The 24,898-nt window shown below is 43.2% G+C and overlaps 1 protein-coding gene across 1 annotated transcript in view; it reads right to left on the bottom strand.

The window, feature by feature from the left end:
- Positions 1–24,898, bottom strand: part of CCNI2 (cyclin I family member 2) — a 55,592-nt gene that overhangs the window by 25,919 nt on the left and 4,775 nt on the right. Inside the window, exon 2 of the mRNA XM_089673051.1 lies at positions 61–218. Coding sequence (XP_089529177.1) covers positions 61–174 — 114 coding nt within the window. The 5' untranslated portion in view covers positions 175–218. The remainder of the gene's footprint in view (positions 1–60; positions 219–24,898) is intronic.

A 24,898-nucleotide genomic window follows, 5' to 3' on the forward strand; every position in this document is an offset into this window, starting at 1 on the left:
ACAGGATGACTGGGGGCAAATAATTAACCGTGCCAAAGATGCAATCTAATTTTTGCATACCTTGATAGTGGAATCTAAAAAACATGGCACCTTCCATTTGATTGTTTCTGTAAGAAGTGCGTTTTCCAACAAGAACTGTAGGCGCTGACACTCTGACAACCCCGTACACTTCATTGTAAAATTGTACTTCTGTCCTTCCAGTTTCCAAGCACAGATATCTGAAAACAAAGAAACACAAAAACTGAGAAAAATGCATTAAACACTTCAGTCATGCAGTATGGAAAAGCAATTAGGGCTTGTTCACAACATGGTGCAAAGACAGTTTTTCTGCATGCAGTCTGAAAGGGCACAATTAAATCATTTGTTCTCCATGTACCTTGTTCACACCATAACAATAGTCTTACCTCCAGATTTTTTTCTGCGCAGTAATCTGCAACGTGTATAAAACTCATTGAAGCGTGCATGAAAACTGATGTAAACTGATGTCTCTGCAAGTGAAATTTGCACGTTTCCATCCGAAGCTCTGCACGTATGGCATGAACGAGGCCTTATTAGTGGGTGATTCAAAACAGTCTCTTTAAAGTAAGCTAAGCACTTTCATTGTTGGCCTCCTTTTTATGCTCGATGGTTGGCTATTAAGCTGACCCAGTTACTTTAGGTACATTCTGATTCAATTAACTAGAAAATAGACAATGTAAAGTCTAAAATACTAATGTCCGTATTTATTCAAGAAAGGATATATGCACAACAGGCAACCAGCAATGACAACTTCCAGGCTTCCTGAGTTAAAACTTCCCTTTGAACCTTGTCATCTTTCACCTGCATTGCCTACCTTTCATACACCATACAGTGATACTCCTGTCTTAAATTGAAGTCAGAACCACGTTTGTGTGCTGCAGTCCTCTTCCAGCAATCAAAGCCTTCTCACAGATTCCTCCTCAGGAAATGTTCATAACTGCACTTTACAATTGTAAGGCTATCACGCAATGCGCAGAATAAAGCCTCCACTTCCACTTGAAATCAGTAGCATTTTATTTTTTACCATGCATTTTCTTTCAAACTACAGAAAAGTTTGAATTTTAATTTATTCATAAAGTAAGATTTTTCTTGAACAGAAATGACACCCCAAGCACAGCCATGACATCCATACAAACTGTGTTCTTTTGCAGAAGCGTCTCACTGCTGGGGGCTTACGATTACTTCTTGAATGTACAGGGGAAAAAAATTCACCAAAACCTCCAGGATGCCCTCCGTGATACAAAAAAAGAACAGCATCTTCTTTCTAGCCTCACGAGTCTGGGTATGCATACCACCCTACAGCCATAAATTACATGATTCCAAAGAAAAGTGCCCTAGAAGAGATCTGTATCATTTGCAGTTACTGGTCTGAAGACTAAAAGTGCTGTTTTTCAGTCACTGGCAATTGAGCCCATTTCCCCTTACAGCACCCACAGCCAGGCACACTGCAATTTCAGCACACTGCCACAGGCTCAATAATCAGTCTAGATGTTGCGGTTTGTATTTTTATTGGGGAACAATTATTTTTGGTAGGGATGAGAGCACTGTAAAACTAACTGTAAAAGTTGAACAATTTGAGGACAACTAAACTTCAGGCTGTGTGTACAGAATGCAAGCTGCATTGCACTTTAGGCTGCAATGTACTCAACTGTAAAGAATAGTAGTATGGCTTCTGGCTGTCTTGCACTGCTCCTGGCTGCATCTAGTCCTGTCTTGTAGGGTATTTCACTCCAGTCACTTCTCAAAATGGCTGAATTAAGTACTCAAGAACCCCTGGATCTTTACTCACGGCTGACCAAGTTTGTCTGTGTACCCAATAGGGTCCTCAGCTAGGCCTAGCAGAGAAACTGATGCACCAAACTCGAGGCCTCTCCTCCTCTGCCCCAGGGGCAGAGCTCCCAGCACAGGGGTCTCTTCCAGATGGCTGGACCCTGGACTCTGTTCCTAGACCTCAATATTTACAGGTTTTCCATCTACCTACTGGGCATGCCTCCCCAAGGATTGGCTGGAGATCCATAAATATTCAAGCTGATTATTCTGCGCTTCCTCCCACTATACTTCTAGAACACTCCAGAAAGCAAGGAAAGCACAGCAGCAATCCCTGCTACATGCCTACAGAAGAGCCAACTAAATTTACCTAGCAGCCTACCAAACTAGGAGGGTTTGGTGCACACACACACACACACACACACACACACACACACACACACACACACACACGGACCTAAAGGCTTGTTTGCGCCAATATTTCAGCATTCCAAATGCCTTTTCGCATATGCAGTTACACATTTGTTAATGCATTTCAATGCAGTCCAATGTTTTTCCCCCCTTTTTTATTTTGGCACTTGAAAAATATTTATTTTCATTATGACAATGTACAGTCCAATGCTGTCCTGTGTGATTTGATGCATTCTGCATAACAAAAAAAAAATTGCAGGCAGTTGTACTTTTGTTGAAATAAGAAGCCTGTGTTTTTAAGTTTGAATAGTGCGTATATAAAAACAGACATCTAAGAAGGTCCCTGGTGTTCATTATCATAATTACTGAGGTTTTAGTTTTCCTCTCTCGCATCTGCTTTTAACTAGATACTAAATTAGTTAGGGACTTGAGAAAAAAAAAAAAGTAAAGTATAGCATTACTTCTCTTGTGGCTCACAGGTATGCACTTTTACTTTCCTGTGACCCAGAGTCAGCTTGTAGTGGGCTACTGCCTGTTGTCAGCTGATGTCACAGAGCTGCTCTAGGCTCTGGAAAGATCCAGATCATAGTCGGGATCCACCTTGCTGCCCGACTGACAGCTGGCTCCAGCTCTCGGCACACAGCTTACAACCGGAGCCAGCTGCACCCAACCCATTTTCAGTTCTGTCAGTACCTGACCAAGAACTGAGAGGTCATATGATCGGTCAGTTTACAGGCTTAGAGCAGATGTAGGACAGCTGCAGCATAGGAGAGTATGTACATTTGTTTTTATTATATATCCCAAACTTCTCCTTTGGGTTTTACTTCATAACATTTTCAGCAAGATCAAAAACTGAAACACTGGGGCAAATATCAAGCTGGCATATGTAACAGTGGGAGTAGAGCGAGTAGGAAATCACCAAGTGACTTCACAGCAGAGCTCTGTAAAGGAATATGTGCACAAGTACAACTAGTCTTTCAGATGTTTACACAGTTTCATTTTCATACTTGTATGGCAAAGAAAGGAAAAACCACCACTACTGATATCTTTACAGTAATAGATAACCGATAACCAAGATTCATCTAATTAGCATAGGTTTAGACCAACAAAAACACTGGCTTCCTGGCTGACGCCAACTTTCAGGATTTCTGATGAACGACCAGAACATGCAAATTATGTCAATATCTGCACACTTTTTGCAGGTCAGTAACAAGTATTGGAGCCACTGAATCACTATGACAGGCAATTAGTTTTTTTTATATGGCGGGGTTATTGCTGCTGTAATCCAACTTCCTCTTAGAGGGTTGCCAAGTTCATTCTTCACAGTCTCACTGTATGTAGAAATGTAGCCACTCTTCCGCCCTCCTGATAAGACTTAGGAACTCTAGACTATGGGATTTGTAGTGTGCACATAACTAGCATGCACAGCTTTCTCCAAATGGAAGAAAGGGGGGAAAAAGGGTAGGACTTTACAGGGAGGCAGAAAAGAAAGATTTAAAAAGAAAAAAAAAAAAAAAAAACGATTACAGGGTAATTTAAGTAGTGGATGTGTTTGGATTTTTTTTTTTTTTGAGACTAAGGGTATTGTTTAGTGTTTAACATAAAACATAGCAGTATGAAAAGTGCAATACTGCTCACACAGAGTGGTTATTAGAAAATCCAAGCGGAGTAATATATATTACTCCGCTTGGATTTTCTAATAACCACTCTGTGTGAGCAGTATTGCACTTGTCATACTGCTATGTTTTATGTTAAGCATATCGGGTTTATAAATCCACACTATTTGTGAGACGGAGATATTTATATGACACATATTTACGTGTCATGTTAGGTGGCTATCCCCCCCTTTTTTCCTATTGTTTAGTGTTCCCTTAAAGCAGAGCTCCACCCAAAAGTCCCACTTTAAGCCCCCCTTCCCCAAATGACACTTACCAGCTTCCACTTCTGCTCTGACTGCCTAGGCAAAGCAGAAGTTCCTCTCCCACCCTCCCTCCTGCAGTCTTCTGGGACACAACAGGTCCCAGAAGACTGCGGGACCATTCACTATGTGCAGTGCGGCTCATGAATGTTCCAGTGTGCATGAGCAGGACTGACGTCTTAACAGCTTGGTTATTCAAAAGGCCAGAGCCCACAAATCCAAAATGAAGACCAGGTGCAATTCGAAGCCCTGTCAATTCTGAGGAAGGGCTTCGTTTTAAATGTTTTTCGTAATGTGCTAGCATGCGGTGCAAGCTAGCACATTATGCCATTACCTTGCAGGTGACCACCACACACACATTAAATATAATATACTGATATGAACTGGGTAATGTGTTAAAAACGTAAGGATGCCCCATCATTTGATGGAAATGAAAATCATCAACCTACAGAGGACTGAATTCAAAGATACCCCAAAAATCAAAGTGAAAAAATGATGCAGCAGGCTAGCATTTTGCTGAAATTTCATTGCAGCAACTCAAAAAAAAAAGGATACTCAGTAGCTTGTATGCATGCCTAACATCAGGCCATGCTCCTAATGAGACAAGGGATGGTGTCCTGGGGCATTTCCTCCCAGATCTGGACCAGGGCATCACTCAGCTCCTGGACAGTCTGGAGGTGCAACCTGGCAGCGTCGGATGGACCAAAACATGATACCCCAGAGGTGTTCTATTGGATTTAGGTCAGGCGAGCGTGGGGGCCATTCAATGGTATCAATTCCTTCATCCTCCAGGAACTGCCTGCATACTCTCGCCAAATAAGGCCGGGCATAGTCATGCACCAGGAGGAACCCAGGACCCACTGCAGCAGCACAGGGTCTGACAATGGGTCCAAGGATTTCATCCCGATACCCAATGGCGGTCAGGGGTACCATTATCTAGCCTGTAGAGGTCTGTGCGTCCCTCCATGGATATGTCTCCCCAGACCATCACTGACCCTCCACCAAAACAGTCATGCTGAACATTGTTAAAGGCAGCATAATGTTCTCCTCGGCTTCTCCAGACCCTTTCACGTCTGTCATGTGCTCAAGGTGAACTTGCTCCCATTTGTGAAAAGCACAGGGTGCCAGTGGAGGATCTGCCAATTCCGGTGTTCAATGGCAAATGCCAATCGAGCTCTATGGTGCCAGGCAGTAAACACAGGGCCCACTAGAGGATGTCGGGCCCTCAGGCCACCATCATGAATTCTGTTTATGATTGCTTGGTCTGACATTCACACTAGTAGCCTACTTGATGTCATTTTGTAGGGCTCTGGCAGTGCTCATCCTGTTCTTCCTTGCACAAAGGAGCAGATATTGGTTCTGCTGATGGGTTAAGGACCTTCTTCTATGGCCCTGTCCAGCTCTCCTAGAGTAACTGCCTGTCTCCTGGAATCTCCTCCATACTCTTCAGACTGTGCTGGGAGATGAAGGGAAATGTATGTCCTTTTTGTCTGTCATTTTGTTTTTCACCTCCATTTTATATATTGTACTCCATGTTGATTGTTTTATATTATACCCAGAATGAGTTAATGAAAATATGCTGTGTCAGTTATGTGTTGCAGAACTGTGCTCAAATTCTTTTTTTTTTTTATCTTAGCTTAGCCTTGGTAGAGGCAGGGAAAGTATCCAGGTATTTCTTTGTACTAACAGCATTTGTTTCTGCTATGATAGTTAAAAGTCAATTACTTCTGCTCCATGGGAAAATAAGTGTTGGTTTCTTGTAACCAATTCAAGGTTAGAGAAACCTAAATTGTTCACGTACACAGCCTTGACAAGTATCCAGTAAAATTCTATGATTCTCTGTTACAATTTATCATATATGAGGAATATTATGAATAAAAGTTAGACTGTTCTTTGGAAGCTGGTGTGCATGTGTGGATTTCTTTCTTGCAGAGAACAGTCTCTTGGGCCCAACGGGGGGGGGGGGGGGGCGGAGCCTACCAGTGGTCATTAGAGGCACAAATCCCTTTGTTTGGGGGCTCGTCCCGGGATCGGAGAGTCATCCTATCTGGTAAGCATTTGATTTATATTTTCTGATATTTACCGTGACTAGGCTCTGGCTGAGTTCCGATGCCCACATACTTTGGAAGTATGCTTTAATGAAAGGGTATAGTGTAAAAGATTGCCGGCCGGCAGAAGTACTTTTGGGAAGTACTTTAAGGACATTGGATGTCCAGAAAATGTGTATGTACTTTTGGCAAGTACTTTAAGGACATTTGATGTCCAGGGAAATTGGTTGTCCAGGAAATAAGAAAATATTGACACTGGTGGGTTTGGGCTGCCAAAATTTTGTTGCTTATCTTTGTTGCGTAAAGTATAAGAATTTGTTGTGTGACACCGATGTCCAGGTGGTAAGTGTATGGACCGGTAGTTACGGATTAAACAAAAATAAAAAGTGCGGCGCTAATGAATACAAGATCTATAACCACGTTTCAGATGATCTAGAACATAATGTGATATATATTAAACAGAGAGAATGACCAGTACATCAAATAAATGGTAAATAATAAAGAAAATGTCCAAGCAGGTTATTGCAGGATCTTGAATGGAAGCTATAAAAGCCAGGATAAAACTGTAAATTTGCGCACTCACCAAACGCGCTATAAAAAGCCCATGTGTAGTATGACCCCTGGGAATCCCTTGTCAATCGAGGACGATGGATAACCATCCGGGAGCAGGTGATCTTGGTGTAATGAACAGCCTCCAGATCCAGAAATCCCCTTTAGACTGGGTGAAATAATGAGTAAGGAACTCCCTCCGGTGGTCAAGATGAGTAATGGGATGTCCTAAAATTAATAGCTCCAAATGGGAGCCGAAAAACACCTCATAGTGTAGTAGGTAAAATCAAAAAAGTTTATTCCAAAAATTAGATTGATTAAAACAGATTGATTAAAAGGAGGAGCCAGCAGAGCGTGACATCTTAGCCGCCTGGAGCCACGAGGAGGCCCTGGCGGCCATCTTAATTCTGGGTCAGTCACACTTTTACTTGTATCATTCACTGCTTGAGTGTCTCTGCCCTGTTTTAATCAATCTAATTTTTGGAATAAACTTTTTTGATTTTACCTACTACACTATGAGGTGTTTTTTGGCTCCCATTTGGAGCTATTAATTTTAGGACATCCCATTACTCATCTTGACCACCGGAGGGAGTTCCTTACTCATTATTTCACCCAGTCTAAAGGGGATTTCTGGATCTGGAGGCTGTTCATTACACCAAGATCACCTGCTCCCAGATGGTTATCCATCGTCCTTGATCGACAAGGGATTCCCAGGGGTCATACTACACATGGGCTTTTTTATAGCGCGTCCGGTGAGTGTGCAATTTTACCGTTTGATCCTGGCTTTTATAGCTTCCATGCAAGATCCTGCAATAACCTGCTTGGACATTTTCTTTATTATTTACCATTTATTTGATGTACTGGTCATTCTGTTTAATATATATCACATTGTGTTCCGGATCATCTGAAACATATATGTGGTTATAGATCTTGTATTCATTAGCGCCGCACTTTTTATTTTTGTGTATTTCTGAAGGTTTTACTGCGATTGCCTTGGGTGCATTGGCTGCTGATGTGAGAGCGCTCACTTTTTATTTTTCCCCTTTTTTTGGTAGTTACGGATTAAATGTTTTGCAAATGACTTGTCCTGAATTTGTATGCGGACTATTTTTTAGTCATCGTATTCCTGGAGGTTACCTTGTGAGTAATGTAGAAAAAGGATATAAATATAAATTAGGCAGAAAACGTTTTGATCAAGGTATTCCTAAGATACAGGTAGAAAAGGTAAACCTACACTGTTCGGTAGAGTTTCAGGAAGGACTTACAGTAGAGGAGGTTAAGAAGCAGGTTAGAGAAAAGAGATTACATAGAGTGTCCTTTCAAGGACACATATTAGGAAATCTGTCCCGTCTCTCTTTCTATTCTGTTGAGTGATAATTGGTCACAGATCACTCGATCCAAGAAGGCACTCAAGTGACTAGATTCACGTTTTGGGAATACGCATCTGAATTGAGACTTCAGGTGGCAGTCAAGCACTGTGAATCACTCACTTTTCTTCTGAATCTGTAAAATCTTTTAGAATAGACAGAATGGGACAAGAGTAAAAATACACCTTGTCCCGAACCAGGGGAGACATGTAAGGATTTTGTAGCACGGATTTGTGGGACTAATTTCATAAATCCATGGGTGGATAATTTAGCAGGATGGACTGGAACAATGGGCAGTTCAAGTCCGTTCCCGAGAACAGGAGATAATGACACCTTTCATATGGATATGATAAAAGACCCTAGCCCTGGACAGGCAGGTAGAACCAGACACAAAGTGGCGACACAGACCAAGCAATATCCATTAGTAGAGGATATTGACCATATCACTAAACACTGTCCCAAGCCCACTACTACACCGGGGGGGACATTGGCATATTTAAAGAAGGCATGTAAAGACAGGAATTTCACACAGGAAGACAGACTGATTATTGACTCACTGGTAGAATACTAATTATTGACTCACTGGTGCTGATGTGCCATCTTTTCTTACAGCCATACCGTCTGATGAATGGTTTTCAGTAATTGACTTAGCAAATGCATTTTTTAGCGCCCCTGTTGACGCAGAGACAGCCCATTTTTGGTTTCTGTTTTCAGAACTGCCAGATAACCTGGTGTAAAATGCCTCAGGGTTTTGTAGATTTCCCTGTAGTCTACTCAATTGTCCTCCAGGCCACTCTGAGGGAGTGGACACCAGACTATGGGTCAGTCCTGCTGAAGTACGTGGATCTGTCCTCCTCTGCAGTCCCACTAAGGAGGCCGGCCTGAGGGATGGGGAGAGTTTGTTAAAATGTTTTTTTTGAGAGTGGACACAATGTGTCAAAGAAAAAATTGCAATGGTGTAAAGCAAGTGTTGAATTTCTGGGTTTTGTGCTCACAAAAGGGGGAAAGTCAGTCCAAAGAGCTGCGGCTCTCCTGAATCTTGCCCGCCCACAGACCAAGAAAGACATGCTCTTTCTTAGAGCCATTGGTTACTGCCGCCAGTGGATACCGGACTGTTCCTACTATGATAATCTGTTAAGACAAGCCACAACCCAGGAAATGTCAGAAATTGTTAAATGGTCAGATGCCATGGTTGATGCATATGTGTATTTGAAAAATGCAATGGTAACTGCCCCAGGCCTCGGCCTCCCTGACTATGTAAAAATGTTTCATGTGTATGCAAGGGACAAGTGTAAGACCATGGCCGGTGTACTCGCCCAGGAATACGGAGGCAGACTTCGCCCTGTAGTTTTTTCCTCAAAAGTGGTGCCAGTTCAGTTCCAAGGCATGCCTGCGTGTCTCAAAGCGTTAGCATATTGCGCTATGGCTGTGGAGATGTCCATGTCATTCACCTTAGGACACCCTACAACATTGCACACTACACATAATGTAGCTATTTTGCTAAAAAATATACACACTCAGCACGTCTTCCCAGAGGCTGAGCGGCTATGAGGTCATTCTTAGGCCCAATCCTAATTTTATTATCAAATATGCGTCCGCCACCTCAGGCCCTGCTCCCATTCTTAATGCTCTGTTAGGATTAAAGGGGGAAGATTTAGTAAAAGATGAGAAAGATTTCTTTCTCAAAGAGGGGAAGCCATGCATCCCTGCAGCCAGTGCTCCCCTATTCATAGAACAATACCACAGAATAGGACACAGGAGCTGGAAAAAAAACCTGTGAAGTATTATTACAAGACTTTTACATTGCAGGTCTCCCCAAATTAGTGAAGGCTTTTGTATCCAGATGCATTATTTGTATCCGTAATAATCCAAACATACCAAATAAGTCTAAACATGAGCATCTACAATACCCTACCACTCCTTTTACACACCTTCAAGTTGATTTTACACACATGCCAAAGATAGGAATGAAGCAAGAATATCTTTTGGTGATTTTAGATGTGTTTTCTAGGTGGGTAGAAGCTTATAAGACTACGAAGGAAGATGCCCAGACAGTTATCCGTATTTTCACACAGGAAATCACCTAGATGGGGGTGTTTGTTAAAAATCAGCTCAGACAATGGCCCAGCTTTTTCATTTAAAGTATGTCAGGCCCTGGTAAAAGCTCTTAGGATAGAATGGAAATTTCACATTCTTTATTATCCACAAAGTTCAGGGATAGTAGAAGGAATGAACAGGACCATAAAGGATAGACTAAGGAAAGCAACTGGGGGCACTTTTGCAAATTGGACAAAGATGCTCCCCGATATCCTTGCAGAGATTAGAATGACACCTAGCAAAACCACAGGATATTCACCTTTTGAAACTCTAATGGGAAGACCATTCCCCACCCCATGGGCTAGAACACCACTATTGTTAGAATCAGGAGATCTAGAGCAGATCAGGGAAGAGTATGTCCGTAAATTGATTGAAACTTTGGATATGGTTGAAAGAAATGTTGCTCGCACCTCCTTTCTTCACAGGTCCCTACACATCCTTTCCAGGTTGGTGATATCGTAGTGGTCAAGCAGCTAGCCCAGAACAAGAAGGCCGGGTATCCTTTAGGGCCAGAGACCAGAGTGAGAGTCACCAGAACCGCAGTCTTAGTAGGACAACAAGCCTGGATCCATGCCAGACGGGTGAAAAGAATCAAAGTGGCCAAAGACAGGCACAGGAAAGAACCAGGACAAGGTGCTGCCTATTAAAGGAGGTGAAGCAGGTGATTCAAATCCTCGAAGAGTGAGTGAAGCTGGTGAGAAAGTCTCTGAAGAATCCCAACATGTCAATACTACTAGCCAAGGACTCTGGCAAACTATGGATTCTGCTGGGACTGATTACATTTTTAGTGTTTACCCCAATATGGATAGTGACTAACTGCATATACTCCCCAGAGGATCTGGGTGCTGTTCAGGTTATATGTGGTCACAACAATGATAATAACTCAGAAAACGTACACCCAATGCACACTAGGACCAAAAGAGAAACCAATATACCAGCACAGAAACCACAGATTGCTATTACCAGAGAGGGGAAGATTACTACATTGTGGTTCGACTCTTGTAACACCCATGTTGCTACCTTTACCTTCACCTATGGAGACCTCACAGAAAGAGGGGATGAAGAGAGTAGCAGGAAAAGGGCGCACAAGAGGGAGGGAATAGGTTACATCTGTGTAACTGATTATTGGGGGAGTAACTGATTATTGGGGAGCAGTGGGATGGAACATAGGAACTGACTGGGGATACAAACCTGACACGGCCATAAATAAGGACAAGAACGGAAAATCCCTCATAAATAGAATGACTCTTACCAAGCCCAATGCCAAATATATGCTTACCAAAGAAAATCCCAGCCCTAGTGATTCGGGAATGTATGTATTTGGATTATACTGGGGAGGGGATATATCGGGCACAAGGGGGCAATTTAAGATACAAGACATGCATAATAACAATGATTACAATCCCCTGAGGCCACACATCAGTACTTTTAAGGATATGATTGCCATTGCTGATCCTTCTTTCGAAGATACCGTGGCAGCGGAGACAGGATTTTTAGATGTAAATCTTTGGTTAGAGTGGATGAGGTACAGTGCCCTGCAGCACAACAAGTCTAACTGTTATGTCTGTGGAGCAGCCAGACCCCATGTGGGACCAGTGCCACTAAACCTTCCTGAAGATGTTGAAGAATTTTTCCTAAGTCTTCTTACAGGAACACAACAAAAATGCTTCCTGTGAAACCTGGAAAGCAAAGTATCCCATAGTCACCAAAAACCTCAAACCAGGCGAAGGCTTGCAAATTTACCCAGGGAATTATACCTGCTATAGAGGAGTGGCAAGAAAGAGAAGTTTGGGAAATTTTACAAAAGGTTTTTGTCACACATACAGCAACATTTCATCTAGGCTTTTACAGAATCAGACACAATCTTTAGGTGATATCTACTGGATTTGTGGCGATGGTAAGATCAGGTCTAGATTGGAGAAGGAGTGGTCTGGTGAGCGTGCTTTGGCCAAAGCTATTATGCCTCTGCATATCTTTAGTGAAATTCCCTCAGATCCCTGGAGATATAGCAGGAGGCACCCAGAGGCACAAGAGGGAAGCCCCGATGGGTAGTTTTGACCCACATCTTTATGTAGACGCCATAGGGGTTCCAAGAGGGGTCCCGGATGAGTTTAAAGCCAGGGACCAGGTCAAAGCGGGTTTTGAGTCAATCATTCCAACCATCAACAAAAATGTTGATTGGATAAATTATATATTACAATCAGCAGAGGTTTGTCAATTAAACCACGAATGCATTGAAGGGGATAGCGGAACAGTTGCTGGCTGAGTCCGCCATGACCTTCCAAAATCGTATGGCCTTAGATATGATGCTTGCAGAAAAGGGTGGTGTGTGTGCAATGGTAAAAGGAACCGGTACTTGCTGTACCTACATAACCAACAACACTGGACCAAATTGCAAGGTCACTATGGCTATAAAAAAAAAAAAAAAAAAAAACTGTCTGATCTGTCATAAGAGTTGAAAAGGAATTCAGGGATCACTGACCCATGGGATCAGTATTTTGGGTGGCTCAAGGGATGGAAGCAGGTGCTAGCACAAATAGGGGTGATTATTGTAGTCACCCTGATACTCATAGCCCTGATAGTATGCTGTGTGATTCCCTGTATAAAGAGGCTTATGAACAAATGTATAGATATGATTATGTATGAGGAAGAGATCCAAGAACAAAACTGCCCTATTGAATCCAAAGCCTAAAGAGTATCACAGCTATCTAGCAAAAAACAAGGAAAAGTTGCAAAAAAACTGTGTAATATAAGTATATGCAAAGGAAAAATCATATGTAAATAATGATTTAAGAGGGGATTGAAGGGAAATTTATGTCCTTTGTCATTTTGTTTTCCCCCTCCATTTTATATCTTGTACTCCATGTTGATTAATTGTTTTATATTATATCCAAAATGAGTTAATGAAAATATGCTGTGTCAGTTATGTGTTACAGAACTGTGCTCACACATTCTTTTGTTTTTTATCTTAGCTTAGCCTTGGTAGAGGCAGGGAAAGTATCCAGTTATTTCTTTGTACTAACAGCATTTGTTTCTGCTATGATATAGTTAAAAGTCAATTACTACTGCTCCATGGGAAAATAAGTGTTGGTTTCTTGTAACCAATTCAAGGTTTGAGAAACCTAAATTGCTCACGTACACAACCTTGACAAGTATCCAGTAAAATTCTATTCTAGGATTCTGTTACAATTTATCATATATAAGGAGGAATATTATGAAGATTAGACTGTTCTTTGGAAACTGGTGTGGATTTCTTTCTTGCAGAGAACAGTCTCTTGGGCCCAACGGGGGGGTCAGAACCTACCAGTGGTCATTAGAGGCACAAATCCCTTTCAGTTGACACAGCAAACCTGGCAATGGCACGTATTGATGTGCCATCCTGGAGGAGATTGACTGCCTGTGCAACCTCTGTAGGGTCCAGGTATCGACTCATGCTACCAGTAGTGACACTGACCCTAGCCAAATGCAAAACTAGTGAAGTCAAAGGATGAGTAGGGGGGGGGAGTCAGTGGCCTCCACCTGTAAAACCATTCTCGTTTTGGGGGTCGTCTCATTGTTACCCATCTATTGCACCTGTTTATTTCATTAACACCAAGGCAGCTGAAACTGATTAACAACCCCCTTCTAATTAACTGACCAGATCAATATCTCAGGAGATTGATTTGGTGCTATATATGTGACACGGGTGAATGCAATGTTCCAGAATATTATTTCTGGGCAGAAAAAGCTGTGATTTAGGCTCTCTGGATTCTGCAGCTCTGGATCAGAGCATTCAATCCTGTGTCTGGGTTTTGCTAGGCACCTGCAATCTGGTTGAGTATACAGGTGTGCAGTGTCATATACTCAGGTCTGACTAGCTCAGAGCTCACAGTTTGGAGACAGCTCCCAGTTGGGGAGACAGAAGGTCTCATTGAGGGGACAGAGGGCCCAGCCGCAAGCCAAGAGACTGAGGTCTCAGTTCCAGGTCAGCTCCTATCAGGGTGTCAGGAGAACCCAAATCCCTAGACCAGAGGTGGGCCATGCAGCTGGGTGCTGTGACTAAAGGCTACAGAGCAAAGCATCCAGGAAAGCTAAACAGTCACTTATAAGAGGTGCCATTGAAGCTGAGTGAGCTTATGAGCCAGGTGGCTCGGCATTTTGCAGTGTGTGCATTTCTGCTGAAGATGGAGAAGATCGCCCACTTGGGAAGCCATTTGTTTGTGAATGTTTGCTTTATTTTAAATAAAAATGGACAACCAAGGCCTTAAATAGTTCCTGTCTGCCATAGACTCACTAAAATAGCACATCTACCATGAAATCTAACAACCCCATGTCGACATACATACATTTGGACACAGGCACAATTTTAGGTTTTTTTCAGGTAACTACCAAAACATATTCAAGCTATAGTTATATAATGGATATGGGCTGAAAGTGCACACTCAGGTTTAATTTGAGGGTATGTACATCCAAATTGGAGGAAGGGTTTTGAATTACAGCTTTTAAGAGTAGCCATCCCCTCTTTTTCAAGGGACCAAAAGTAACTGGACAATTGAATCAAAAGCCAGGTGTGGGCTACTCCTTTGTCATTTCTTAATCAATTAAGCAGTTAAAAGGTCTAGAGTGGATTCTAAGTGTGGTATTTGCAGTTGGAATCTATTGCTGTGAAGCTACAACATACGTTTAAAGGAGCTGTCCATGCAAGTGAAACAGGCCATTATAAGGCTTCAAAATCAAAAGAAATAAATCCGAGAGACCGCAGCAACATTAGGAGTGGTCAAATCACCATTTTGGTACATTCTGAAGAAAGATGAACGCACTGGTGAGCTCGGCAACATAAAAAGGCATGGATATCCACAGAAAACAGTGGTGGATGATCCCAGGATCCTCTATTGCAAAAAAAACCCATTCACAACATCCAGACAAGTGAAGGACACTCTAAGAAATGGGCAGATCATTGTCAAAGTCCACAATCAAGAAAGACTTCACAAGAGCAAATACAGAGTTCACCACAAGGTGCAAACCTTTCATAAGCATGAATAGAAAAGTCAGATTAGACTGCCACAAAAAATCTAAAAAAGCCAGACCAGTTCTGGAAAAGTATTCTTTGGACGGATGAAAATAAGATTAATCAGTACCAGAATGACGGAAAAAAAAAAAAAAAAAATAAATAAAAAAAGTGTGGAGAAGGCTTGGAACAGCTCATGATCCAAAGCACACATCTGTAAAACATGGTGGCAGCAGTGTGATGGCATGGGCAAGCACGGCTTACAGTGGCACTGGGTCATTGGTGTTTATTGATTATGCGACAGATGATCGAAGCAGCCTGATGAATTCTGCAGTGCTTAGAGATATACTGTCAGCCCAGATTCAGCCAAATGCAGCACAGTTTGGACAGCGCTTCACAGTACAGATGGACAATGATCCAAAACACACTGCAAAAGCAACCCAGGAGCTTTGGAGGAAAAAAAGTGGAATATTCTGCAACGGCCAAGTCAATCACCTGATCTCAACCCAATTGAGTATGCATTCACTTGCTGAAGACAAAACTAAAGGCAGAAAGACCCACAACCAACTGAAGACAGCTGCAGTGAGAGCCTGGCAAAGCATCAGAAAGGAGGAAACCCAGTCTTTGGGTTCCAGACTTCAGGCAGACATTGCCAGTAAAAGATTTGCAACAAAATATTAAAAATGAACATTTTATTCAGGATTATATTCAAATTGTCTAATTACTTTTGGTCCCTAGAATAAAAAAAAAAAAAAAAAAAAAAAGGGGCATGGCTACTTTTAAGAGCTGTAAACCCTTCCTCCAATTTTACATAACATCAAATTAAACCAGAGAAGGGAGGGGGGGGGGGGAATGTGCCTGTGTCCAAATATATGTACCCAACTGTATTATATATAGTTAGACCTTACTACTGCTTTAACATGTTTAATGTCATTTAAATTCAATTTTCAATATTTCCAAATCTGGTGAGCTTGCTATGAAGGTCCTTATTCAGGCACCAGTCCAGTTTTTAGGGCAACACCACCATCTCCCAATGTGCTCCTGTGTCATCAATCTATCATAAGGGCTTCCAACACAGACTGCATGCAGCCAACACACATTATGCAGGGATGGTCCATGGTTCCGACTATTTGGAAACCAACCATGAGAAATACCATGCAGCCATTACTGAAATGAAAGCATGCAGAAATGAAGTGGACACAAGAAGCTGCTGAAGCAATGCTGCAAAAGTACAAGTAAATGACAAGGAAAAAAACCAGGAGACTAGGAAAGGTAGAAGCCCTTCTCTCAGGGGTCTCCAAACTTTTCAGCCAGAGGCTGACCTCGTAGAATTTACAAATATTCTCTGGCCGATAAAAAAAAAAAACTATTTTAAAGTGAATAAAAAAAGCAAAGTTACTTTCGGTAACATTTTCCGGGAGACTTTCAGGACAGCATCTTCAGAGACTTCAGCTCCTCCCCACCTGAGGAAACGCCTCCATCCAGAATAAAGGAACGGCCTCCCCACACCAACCTCAGTTTATGCCTTAGCACCTTCGGTCACCTGGGAAAACATAATACAAGACACACAAAACTGTACCTTGTAATCAAATGCTAAAAGGGTGGGTAACTGGCACTGTCCTGAAAGAATCCCGGAAAAAGGCGTTACCGCAAGTGTAACTTTGCTTTTTCCCCTCAGTCTTTCAGGACAGCACCTTGAAAGGGTACACAAGCACTCACCCCTAGGGAAGGACCACCGCTTGCAGAACCTTGCATACGAAGGCCTGCTCCTCTACGGAGACCAGATCAAGTCTACTGCTTAACTAAGGTGTTGTAATTGGGCCAGGTGGCAGTTCTACAATTTTGTCCCGGGGTTGCACCAGCCAGCTCAGCTAACGTGGCCGCCATGGTCCGGGTGAAGTGTGCCATGATGCCCTCAAGGACTTCCAGACCTTCGGTCAGATAAGCCTGTGTCTAATTGCCAGTTTCAGCCACCTAGCAGCTTTACAACCCTTCATTTCTCCTGCAAATGATACAAAAAGGAAATCTGACTTCCTGATCCCCTTAGTCCTATCTAAATAAAGAACATCCGAAATTTCCTTTCTTGGTCACACGAGGGGTTAGAACAAAAAAGGTAAAGTAATTTCTTGGCCTCAATGAAATTGAGGCCATCTTGGGTAAGAAGGCCAGGTCCATCCTAAACATTACCCTACCGAAAAAATCTGGAGGAAGGGGGGTCCTAATTGATAGGGCTTTTAACTCACTCTCCTTGCTGTAGTAACTGCTATCAGGAATACTGTGTTGAGGGTCAGGATTGTGAGGGAACTTGAATCCAAAAGGTTCAAACGGGGGGGCCCTATCAGCACATTTAAGGAGAGTTCCACTCATTCTGTAAAAAAAATATAAAAGTCAGCAGCTACAAAAACTACAGCTGCGGACTTTTAAAAAACAGCCAATCACCTGTCCCATGATCCCGCGTTGCCCCCCGCTACAGTTCGTTTCACTGGCAGTCCTGTATTCCAGGTGCCGGCATCTTCAGTGTGGGCACCTGGCTGTAACAGCTTGCGGCTTCACAGCCAGGTGCCCACTGCACATGCGTGAGTAGCACTGCGCTTCCTGAATGGCCCCATAGTCTTCTGGGACCTGTCAGGTGTCCCACAAGACTTAGGGGAGGAAGGGTAGGAGGACAACGTCAGTTTCCGATCGCCCAGGTGATCGCAGCAGAAGTGGGAGCAGGTACCTGTCAAATTCGAGTACCCGTCCCCCCCACTCCCCAAAGGTGCCAATCCTTAATGGGGAGTGGGGGACCAGTCTTTAAAGCGGAACTTCCCAGCAGAACGGGCCTCTCTCTTACTGGCTTCTGTCTAGTAAAGGACTTAAACACTCTTGCCACCATCTCATCCCTGGCTAAGGAAGACTCCAGGAATACGCTAAGAGCCAAGACTTGGCCTTTCAGCGTACTCACCGCTAGCCCCTGGTCGGCCCCCGCCTGCAAGAATTCCAGGATTAAAATTAAGCTATGTTTCTGAAGAAGTCTGAGCACACCATCTGTTAAATAGCTTCCATACCCTAAGGGTAGATTGAACAGGTCTCTCTTTTCTACTATTTAGGAGGGTGGATACTACCCTAGCTGAAAACCCCTTGCTCCTCAGAAACCAGGTTGCTAGGTACCATCTGTCTACCTGGGGACAAAGGACCAGACCTGAGAAAGCAGGTCCTCTCGGCACTGCAATATTCAAAGGAGGGTAGACTGCCAGGGCCTCCAAAGTCGAAAACTGAGCCCGTCTGGGTCAGTGCGGGACTATCAGGATCAGGGAAGTTAGTTCGGATCTGAATTTCCTCAGAACTGCTGGCAAAAAGGAGACTGTGGGAAAGCATCCCAACGGTTTAAGGAGACTAAAACCAGGACCTCGGTATACTGGCCCGACGCCCCTATGATGGCTTGCTAGATTTCCCGACTCAACACCCTCAGCTGTCTTCTGCTGAGAAAGCCTGCCACTTGGTTCAAATCCCCTTTCATGTGGACGGCGAACAGGGAGGCTACATTGGTTTTGACCCAGGTGAGCAGTTTGAGGCCAAGGACCAAAGAGTCTTGCTTAGAGTTGACATACGCCACGACAGAGGAGTTGTCCAAGAGGACCCGCATGTGTTGTCCCCGTAGCTGCTCCTGGAAGGCCACAAGGGCCCAAGATACGACCTTGAGTTCTTCCCAGTTCGAGGGTCTGCCACTCTTCTGGTAGCCAAGAACCCTGTGCCACGGACCCCTCTAGGTGTGCTCCCAAACCTCTGGCACAACTTCCCTGGAGATGGGTAGAAACCCATAACAGCCCTTGAGCCAAATTGGCTGACCTTGTCCACCTCCAGAGGGTCCTCTTCACCCGGGGAGGGGGGGGACCTGTACCAAGGAGTCCAAGAGACTCCCGATGGTGATCCCAGACATCCAGAATGAACAGCTGGAGTGGCCACAAATGCAAACCTGTCCACTGTACTGCCGGGATGGATGAGGTTAGCAGGCACAACAACAGACTCTTAGGGACACGGCCTGGTTCCCTAACAGCTGCCCGATTCCCTTTTCCAACTTTAGGATTTTCTCCTGGGGTAGAAAGGTTTTCTGAAGGGTGGAATCCAGCTCATAGCCCAGGTATGCCATCCTTGGGGACCAAATTCAACTTGGCTAAGTTTATTAGCCAGCCTAAAAGCTGTGTCTGAAGGCAGAGAAATGCTCGACCAGAGACCTAAATTAATCAAAAAGAGCAGTCTCCTGACTTAACCAGGTCCCCCTGGGAAGGAGCTTCCTCCCTGATCAGGCCCTCAATACAAGACTCACATAGCACCTTCGTCCAGCAGTCTGAGTGTCACCCTGCATGAGGGGCACTTTAGCCTTGCAGCATGGCTTGGGCTTCTCCCTGGCTCTCACCTGTAAACAGAGCACACAGATATTGGGCTCCCCCGCCGCAGGGTACGGGGACCTTCTAAACTGAACTGCTGCAACCCCCTGCTCTAGTCCCTCTGACCACCAGGAGGGCAGAGGACACCCCCTGGAGCTAGGGGCCAATCAGATAGGGGGAAAAAAAAGCTCCTCTGAGCCACCTACCTGAGGCTGGCTGGTGCAGGAGTCACATGGTCCCGTCACCTCAGCTCCGAACATGGCCTCGAGGTGGTGGTCCGCCTTGAGGTCCAGTGTTGCCCGCCACTGCAAGATGCAGCCTTCAGCACCGGCCGCACTCTGGTCCACGTTTCCTGGGAGGAAGTCCCGCCCCTGCACCAGAAGTGACGCCCCTCCATCATCCGGCCTGGCCAGGGCTCCATGTGACGGCATAACGGGGTGGCCGTTATGGACACTGAAAAGTGGACCCCCAGCACCCCAAATGTCCGGGCAAACAATGAAGGTAAGGTACATGTCTCTTCCCCCCCCCACGATGAGGAGGCCTGGTCCCTTCTTCCGCAAAGTGCGGGGGGCGGGCACCAGGATGAATGCACCCGATCCACCCCCTATCTGCCAGGCACAGCGCGATCCGCTGGCCACCCTGAAAGGGATTCAGAGACTGTGCCTACCCACCAGAGGGAACACCATTACTGAGGTCGGTGTGGGGAGGCCACTCTTATTCTGGGTGGAGGTATGTCCTCGGGTGGTGAGAAGCCGAAGTCTCAAGGTGCAGTCCTGAAAGACGGAGAGGGGAAATTTAAATGAATAGGTTTTACTTTGATCTTTTTTATAATAAACATAAAAATGATTGAGAACAAAAATAACTTCAGTAAAACAGAGCAAAAACATTTTAAATAAACTTGAGCCTTTAATAAGGGTTTAGCAAAATTAAAATCAGCCGCCTTTCAACACAGATCTGCCAATTTAAAGTAAACAGCAAAACCTAATGAAAAGAATTTTGAGATTCATATTTTGACAAATTTAATGCAAACGATTGAGCAGATTTTTTTTATTTCATAATTTCACTGAACTGGGGTATCAAGCTTGAGGAGTCAATTATTAAAATGGACCTCAAATGATCACCTGATAAATTTGCTCGATATTTGGACTTGATCTACTTAATTTTTTAAAAGGTTTGTTCACACAGGTATGTTGTACCAAAAACTGACAAGTCTACAAGCAAATTGCTTCAAAATTTCGAAATTGTTCAGGCTGCAAAGCATTTCTAAAATTCGATCAAATTTCTTTATATTGGTCCTTCAGTATCTCATCTGATTGTAGGTGAATAATTTCCAATTGAAACTGACTTGGGAGTGTTTCAACAATGCAGTCAAATGGATTGTGAAACAGTTTTGATTCCCATCAAGATCAGATAAGCGCTCCTGAAAAATTGTTTTTGTAAGTCCTGAATGATTTCAGTTGCAAGTTAAGGAAATTCTGTTTCACTTTCCTCATTCAATTTTTCACAACATGGGAAATTAACCAAATTCTGAACTTTCACCTGCCCTTCATACAGCATCAGTTTTGCCCTAAATGACTTGACATGCACAAATAGGTCAGTGTTTGATAAGTGTGGGTTGGGTCGATTCTTTTCTGTGAGAAATGAATTTATTTCTCCCTTTTGCTGAAAGAAGTAGGATAGCACTGTTCCACAACTAAACCATCGAACTGCTGTGCAATAAAGACAAGTCTATGTAGTTTGCCAGTTTTGTGATTTTCTGAAAGAAATCGATTCAATGATTAAGCTCATGAGACCGAATGGAATTACTACTGAAACAGATTTCAGAATGCAAGACATATCCAGATATTTTCCACACAATGCTTGTTGGTGGATAATGCAATGCAGAAACATGGGCTTTGAGAATCCACCAACCTAACAAACTTTTGTAATTTGTCCAACTAAACCTTTCTTCACCCCAGACATGTTTCTTCCTCCATCAATTGTCATGCATTGCAGTTTATTCCACTCCAGGTTATATTCTGTAACAGTTTTTGCAGTTCTTTGAAGAGGTCTTCTCCAGTTACTGTGCATGCTATGCACTGATGCCAATTCTTTTGACATTAAATTCACTGCCAACACCACGAACGAACACTAGAAGTTGTGATGAGACACATGCAAGAGAATATTCATCAAGTGCAAGAGAATACACCTGCATATTTTTTGCTTTTTCTGCAATTTAACTATATTGCGTCCTACATCCTCATTTCTACCAGCAACAGTATTTGGTGCAAAGACATGTAGCTTTGAAAAGATTTGCTTTTTCTGGGCATAACTCTTCCACTGCTTCCATCACACTCCTTTATGAGATCTCAGTAAGTGAATGGCTTTCCTCTTGTAGCCAATGCATAAGCTTTGTTGACTGGCCCTGGCTAGAGCTTCATTTTCACTCGTGTAAATAGAGCTTTTTGGGAAAGCAAATTGCTTTGTATCGATTAAAATTTTTCTAAACTCTGTGTTCCTGTGAACTCGGAATAACTTCGTTCATGCTTGGTCTCATGCTGCCGATGCAAATTGTACTTCTTCAAAACTGCAACAGTTTTGTTGCATATGAGACAAGGCTTTGTCGTCTGCTTGTACAAAAAAGTACTTTATGCTCCATTGCCATTTAAACAGGCGGCACGCACTGTCTTTCTTCCATACTTTACTGAAGGAGAGATCTGAACAAGGAAAAGATTTGAGATTTTACCCTTACATCAGAATCCAAATCAGAGTTCACCATTACAACAAAGTTCCCAACTTACATCCCTGTCCCCAGCAGAGATCCTTGCACATATGTCCCCCCCCCCCATCTGAGCTTTCCACACATCTGTATTGTCACCAGAGTCTCAGTGCACATCTGTTTCTCCTCCATATCTGTGTCCCCATCAGAGTCTCCTGGATGGAGTGGTAGCACATTTACCTCCAGCACTTGCTTAAACCACAGCTCTCTTGCACCTCCTGGCTCCCACCCGTACTGCACTGATGTCATGGGTTGCTAGGACACCAGCGGTCCTAGTAACCAATTACTGCACAGCTTGCCAGCATGGGAGGGGGTGGGGGGGAGAGGCTGTGTCGGCAAAGTCTGGGTGAGGTGCAGGCCGCAGAAAACACCTACAGGCAGCAGTTTGGGGAGCCCTGTCTTATCTAAAAACTTGGTCTGGGTCAGTAACTTAAATTAGAGGGTCCGCATGACAGTCAATCAGCATTTGCAGAGTGGAAAATGAACAAGTGGCACCCTCTAAGGCTGGCCGTACATTGATTACTTTTTTTCTTCTTCGTTCAGCCTGCAGGCAGAGGGGAAAGAAAAAAAAAACAAAAAAAAACAAAAAAACACCTAACCCAATTCCACCATCCATACGTTACACCGCAGAAAACAAAGTTCCCACTGTGTTTATAGTAGTTTGAGTCAGCCATCCAAATACCCAGTGGCTGCCTCTGATTGGATGCAACCACTTTTCCACTAGCGGTTAATTTTTCATTAGGAACCCTCTGAAACGCATTGGTGTATGTCCAGCGTTCGTTTCGCTCAAGAAAAATTTATCTTGAGGCCAGAAGGAAGTGCAGGCAAAAACTAGCCACGGTTTGTTAAAATCCATGTTCAGGTTGCACCAGTAGTGGCCATTACTGCATCCAGAATGTTGCATACATAATGAAGTGTAAGTTGTTCTGGGCTGCAGTACAGTAAGCCCAGGTTGACAATGGCACACCCACAGAAGTTGGTTGAATAATGCTGGCAGCCATTCAACTTAGAAAAAGGAGCACAATCTGTGGGAGAGCTCTGAGGCCAATAAATATTTATGTATATTATTAAAAAGCTGGAGTTTGGCATTATCCGATTGAAGAAGTGGGGTGCAGGCAGACAGCCATAGCTGGACAGGTCAGAAAATATTGTAGAGTCAGTTTCCTATAAGTTGTCGGCACCATTGTTAAAACCGTAACCTAGAAATATATGGTTAAACAGGAAGATCTTTCATACAGTAAAAATAGTCATAGGTGTAGTTTATATTTTATCCTTCTAAAATGCAATACAAATAAATACACAAATTAAAAAAAAAAAAAAAAAAGGACTGAGGGTACACCAGGGATTTCAGACAAAGGAAACAATACAGTCAAGATACTTTTTCATACAAGTACATGGTACAGCAGGCACATATCAGGAATATGAAATGTTGGGTTTACATTCTTTAAGGAGACAATCTTATAGCTATAGGCATCTTCAAAAACATCTTCAAAAACAGCGGAGACACGGGCCATAGCTATGAAATAGTCTCCTTAAACAGAATGCTTTCAGCTGGATCATGTGATAATCATATGCCTATGACAATCACTTTATGAAAGATCTTCCTGTTTCACCATACATTTCTAGGCTACAGTTTTCATGTTGCCTACCACTTACATGGCAGAAATATTTGGACTAGAACACCCCGGTCACATCGAAGCAGATTTTGAAATCGTGCAACTTACAGTGAAGTTACACGATTTCAAAGTCGGATGACTTGCCGATTTGAGGTGTGATTTGCAAGATATCTGACACAGATGTCTATGCAAATCGCACCAAAAGTAGTACATGTACTACTTTAGAAATCAGTGCGGCTCCAAATAGGAACAGCACAGATATGACCGCTCTGATAGAGGACAATAGGGTGCAACTTGGAATACGATTTGGAATGCAAAAATTGCACCCAATGTGACCGGGTTGTAATCCAACACTGCAACTATTCCAGTTGTCAGATAAAGAAACTGCTAACATCTAACTCATGGGAATACTGAATGGGTTAATCCCAGTTGTCTCATTTCCAAAGCAGATGCGATTAGTTTGCCTGCTCTGTCCAGCATGAGCCTCTTGCTCACACTCAAGGGATTGCACAGTTGTGCAGAGAATCCACGTTTTACACACTTCTATAATACTTGCCAATATAACTGTACCGACATTCTGTTTAGGGAGATAAAGTGTGCATGCTTGCTTTCTAAAAAGGGAAAAACAACCAAAAGAAGACAGAATATTAACACAATAAACAAACTTGCAGAACACCTCTAGCACTTCATATCAAATGGGGTGTCCGATAAACTAGCAAAAGGGGAACTCCGGCAGGGGTGGCAAAACATAGTTTTGGATTTTAGGGCTGCAAAGGTAGCAATGACAGCTCACTACATGAAGTGAGCAGCTCACTGCAGGGGTGTGGAAATTTTTTAAAAAACTACTTGTCCAGGGACTAAAATCGGTGCCTCAATCTACTTGTCCTGATAAAAAAAAATTAACCAAAATCTTAGGTGATTTTAGGAATGTCGGGGGGGCTTTTAAAAACAAAAAAGAGGCTTTATGGCGACAAACGTATATTTTTACCATTGCG

This window comes from Staurois parvus, unplaced genomic scaffold (genome assembly GCF_062004578.1).
Source record: "Staurois parvus isolate SC_StPar_1 unplaced genomic scaffold, SC_StPar_1.0 ptg000133l, whole genome shotgun sequence".
Lineage (NCBI taxonomy): Eukaryota > Metazoa > Chordata > Amphibia > Anura > Ranidae > Staurois > Staurois parvus.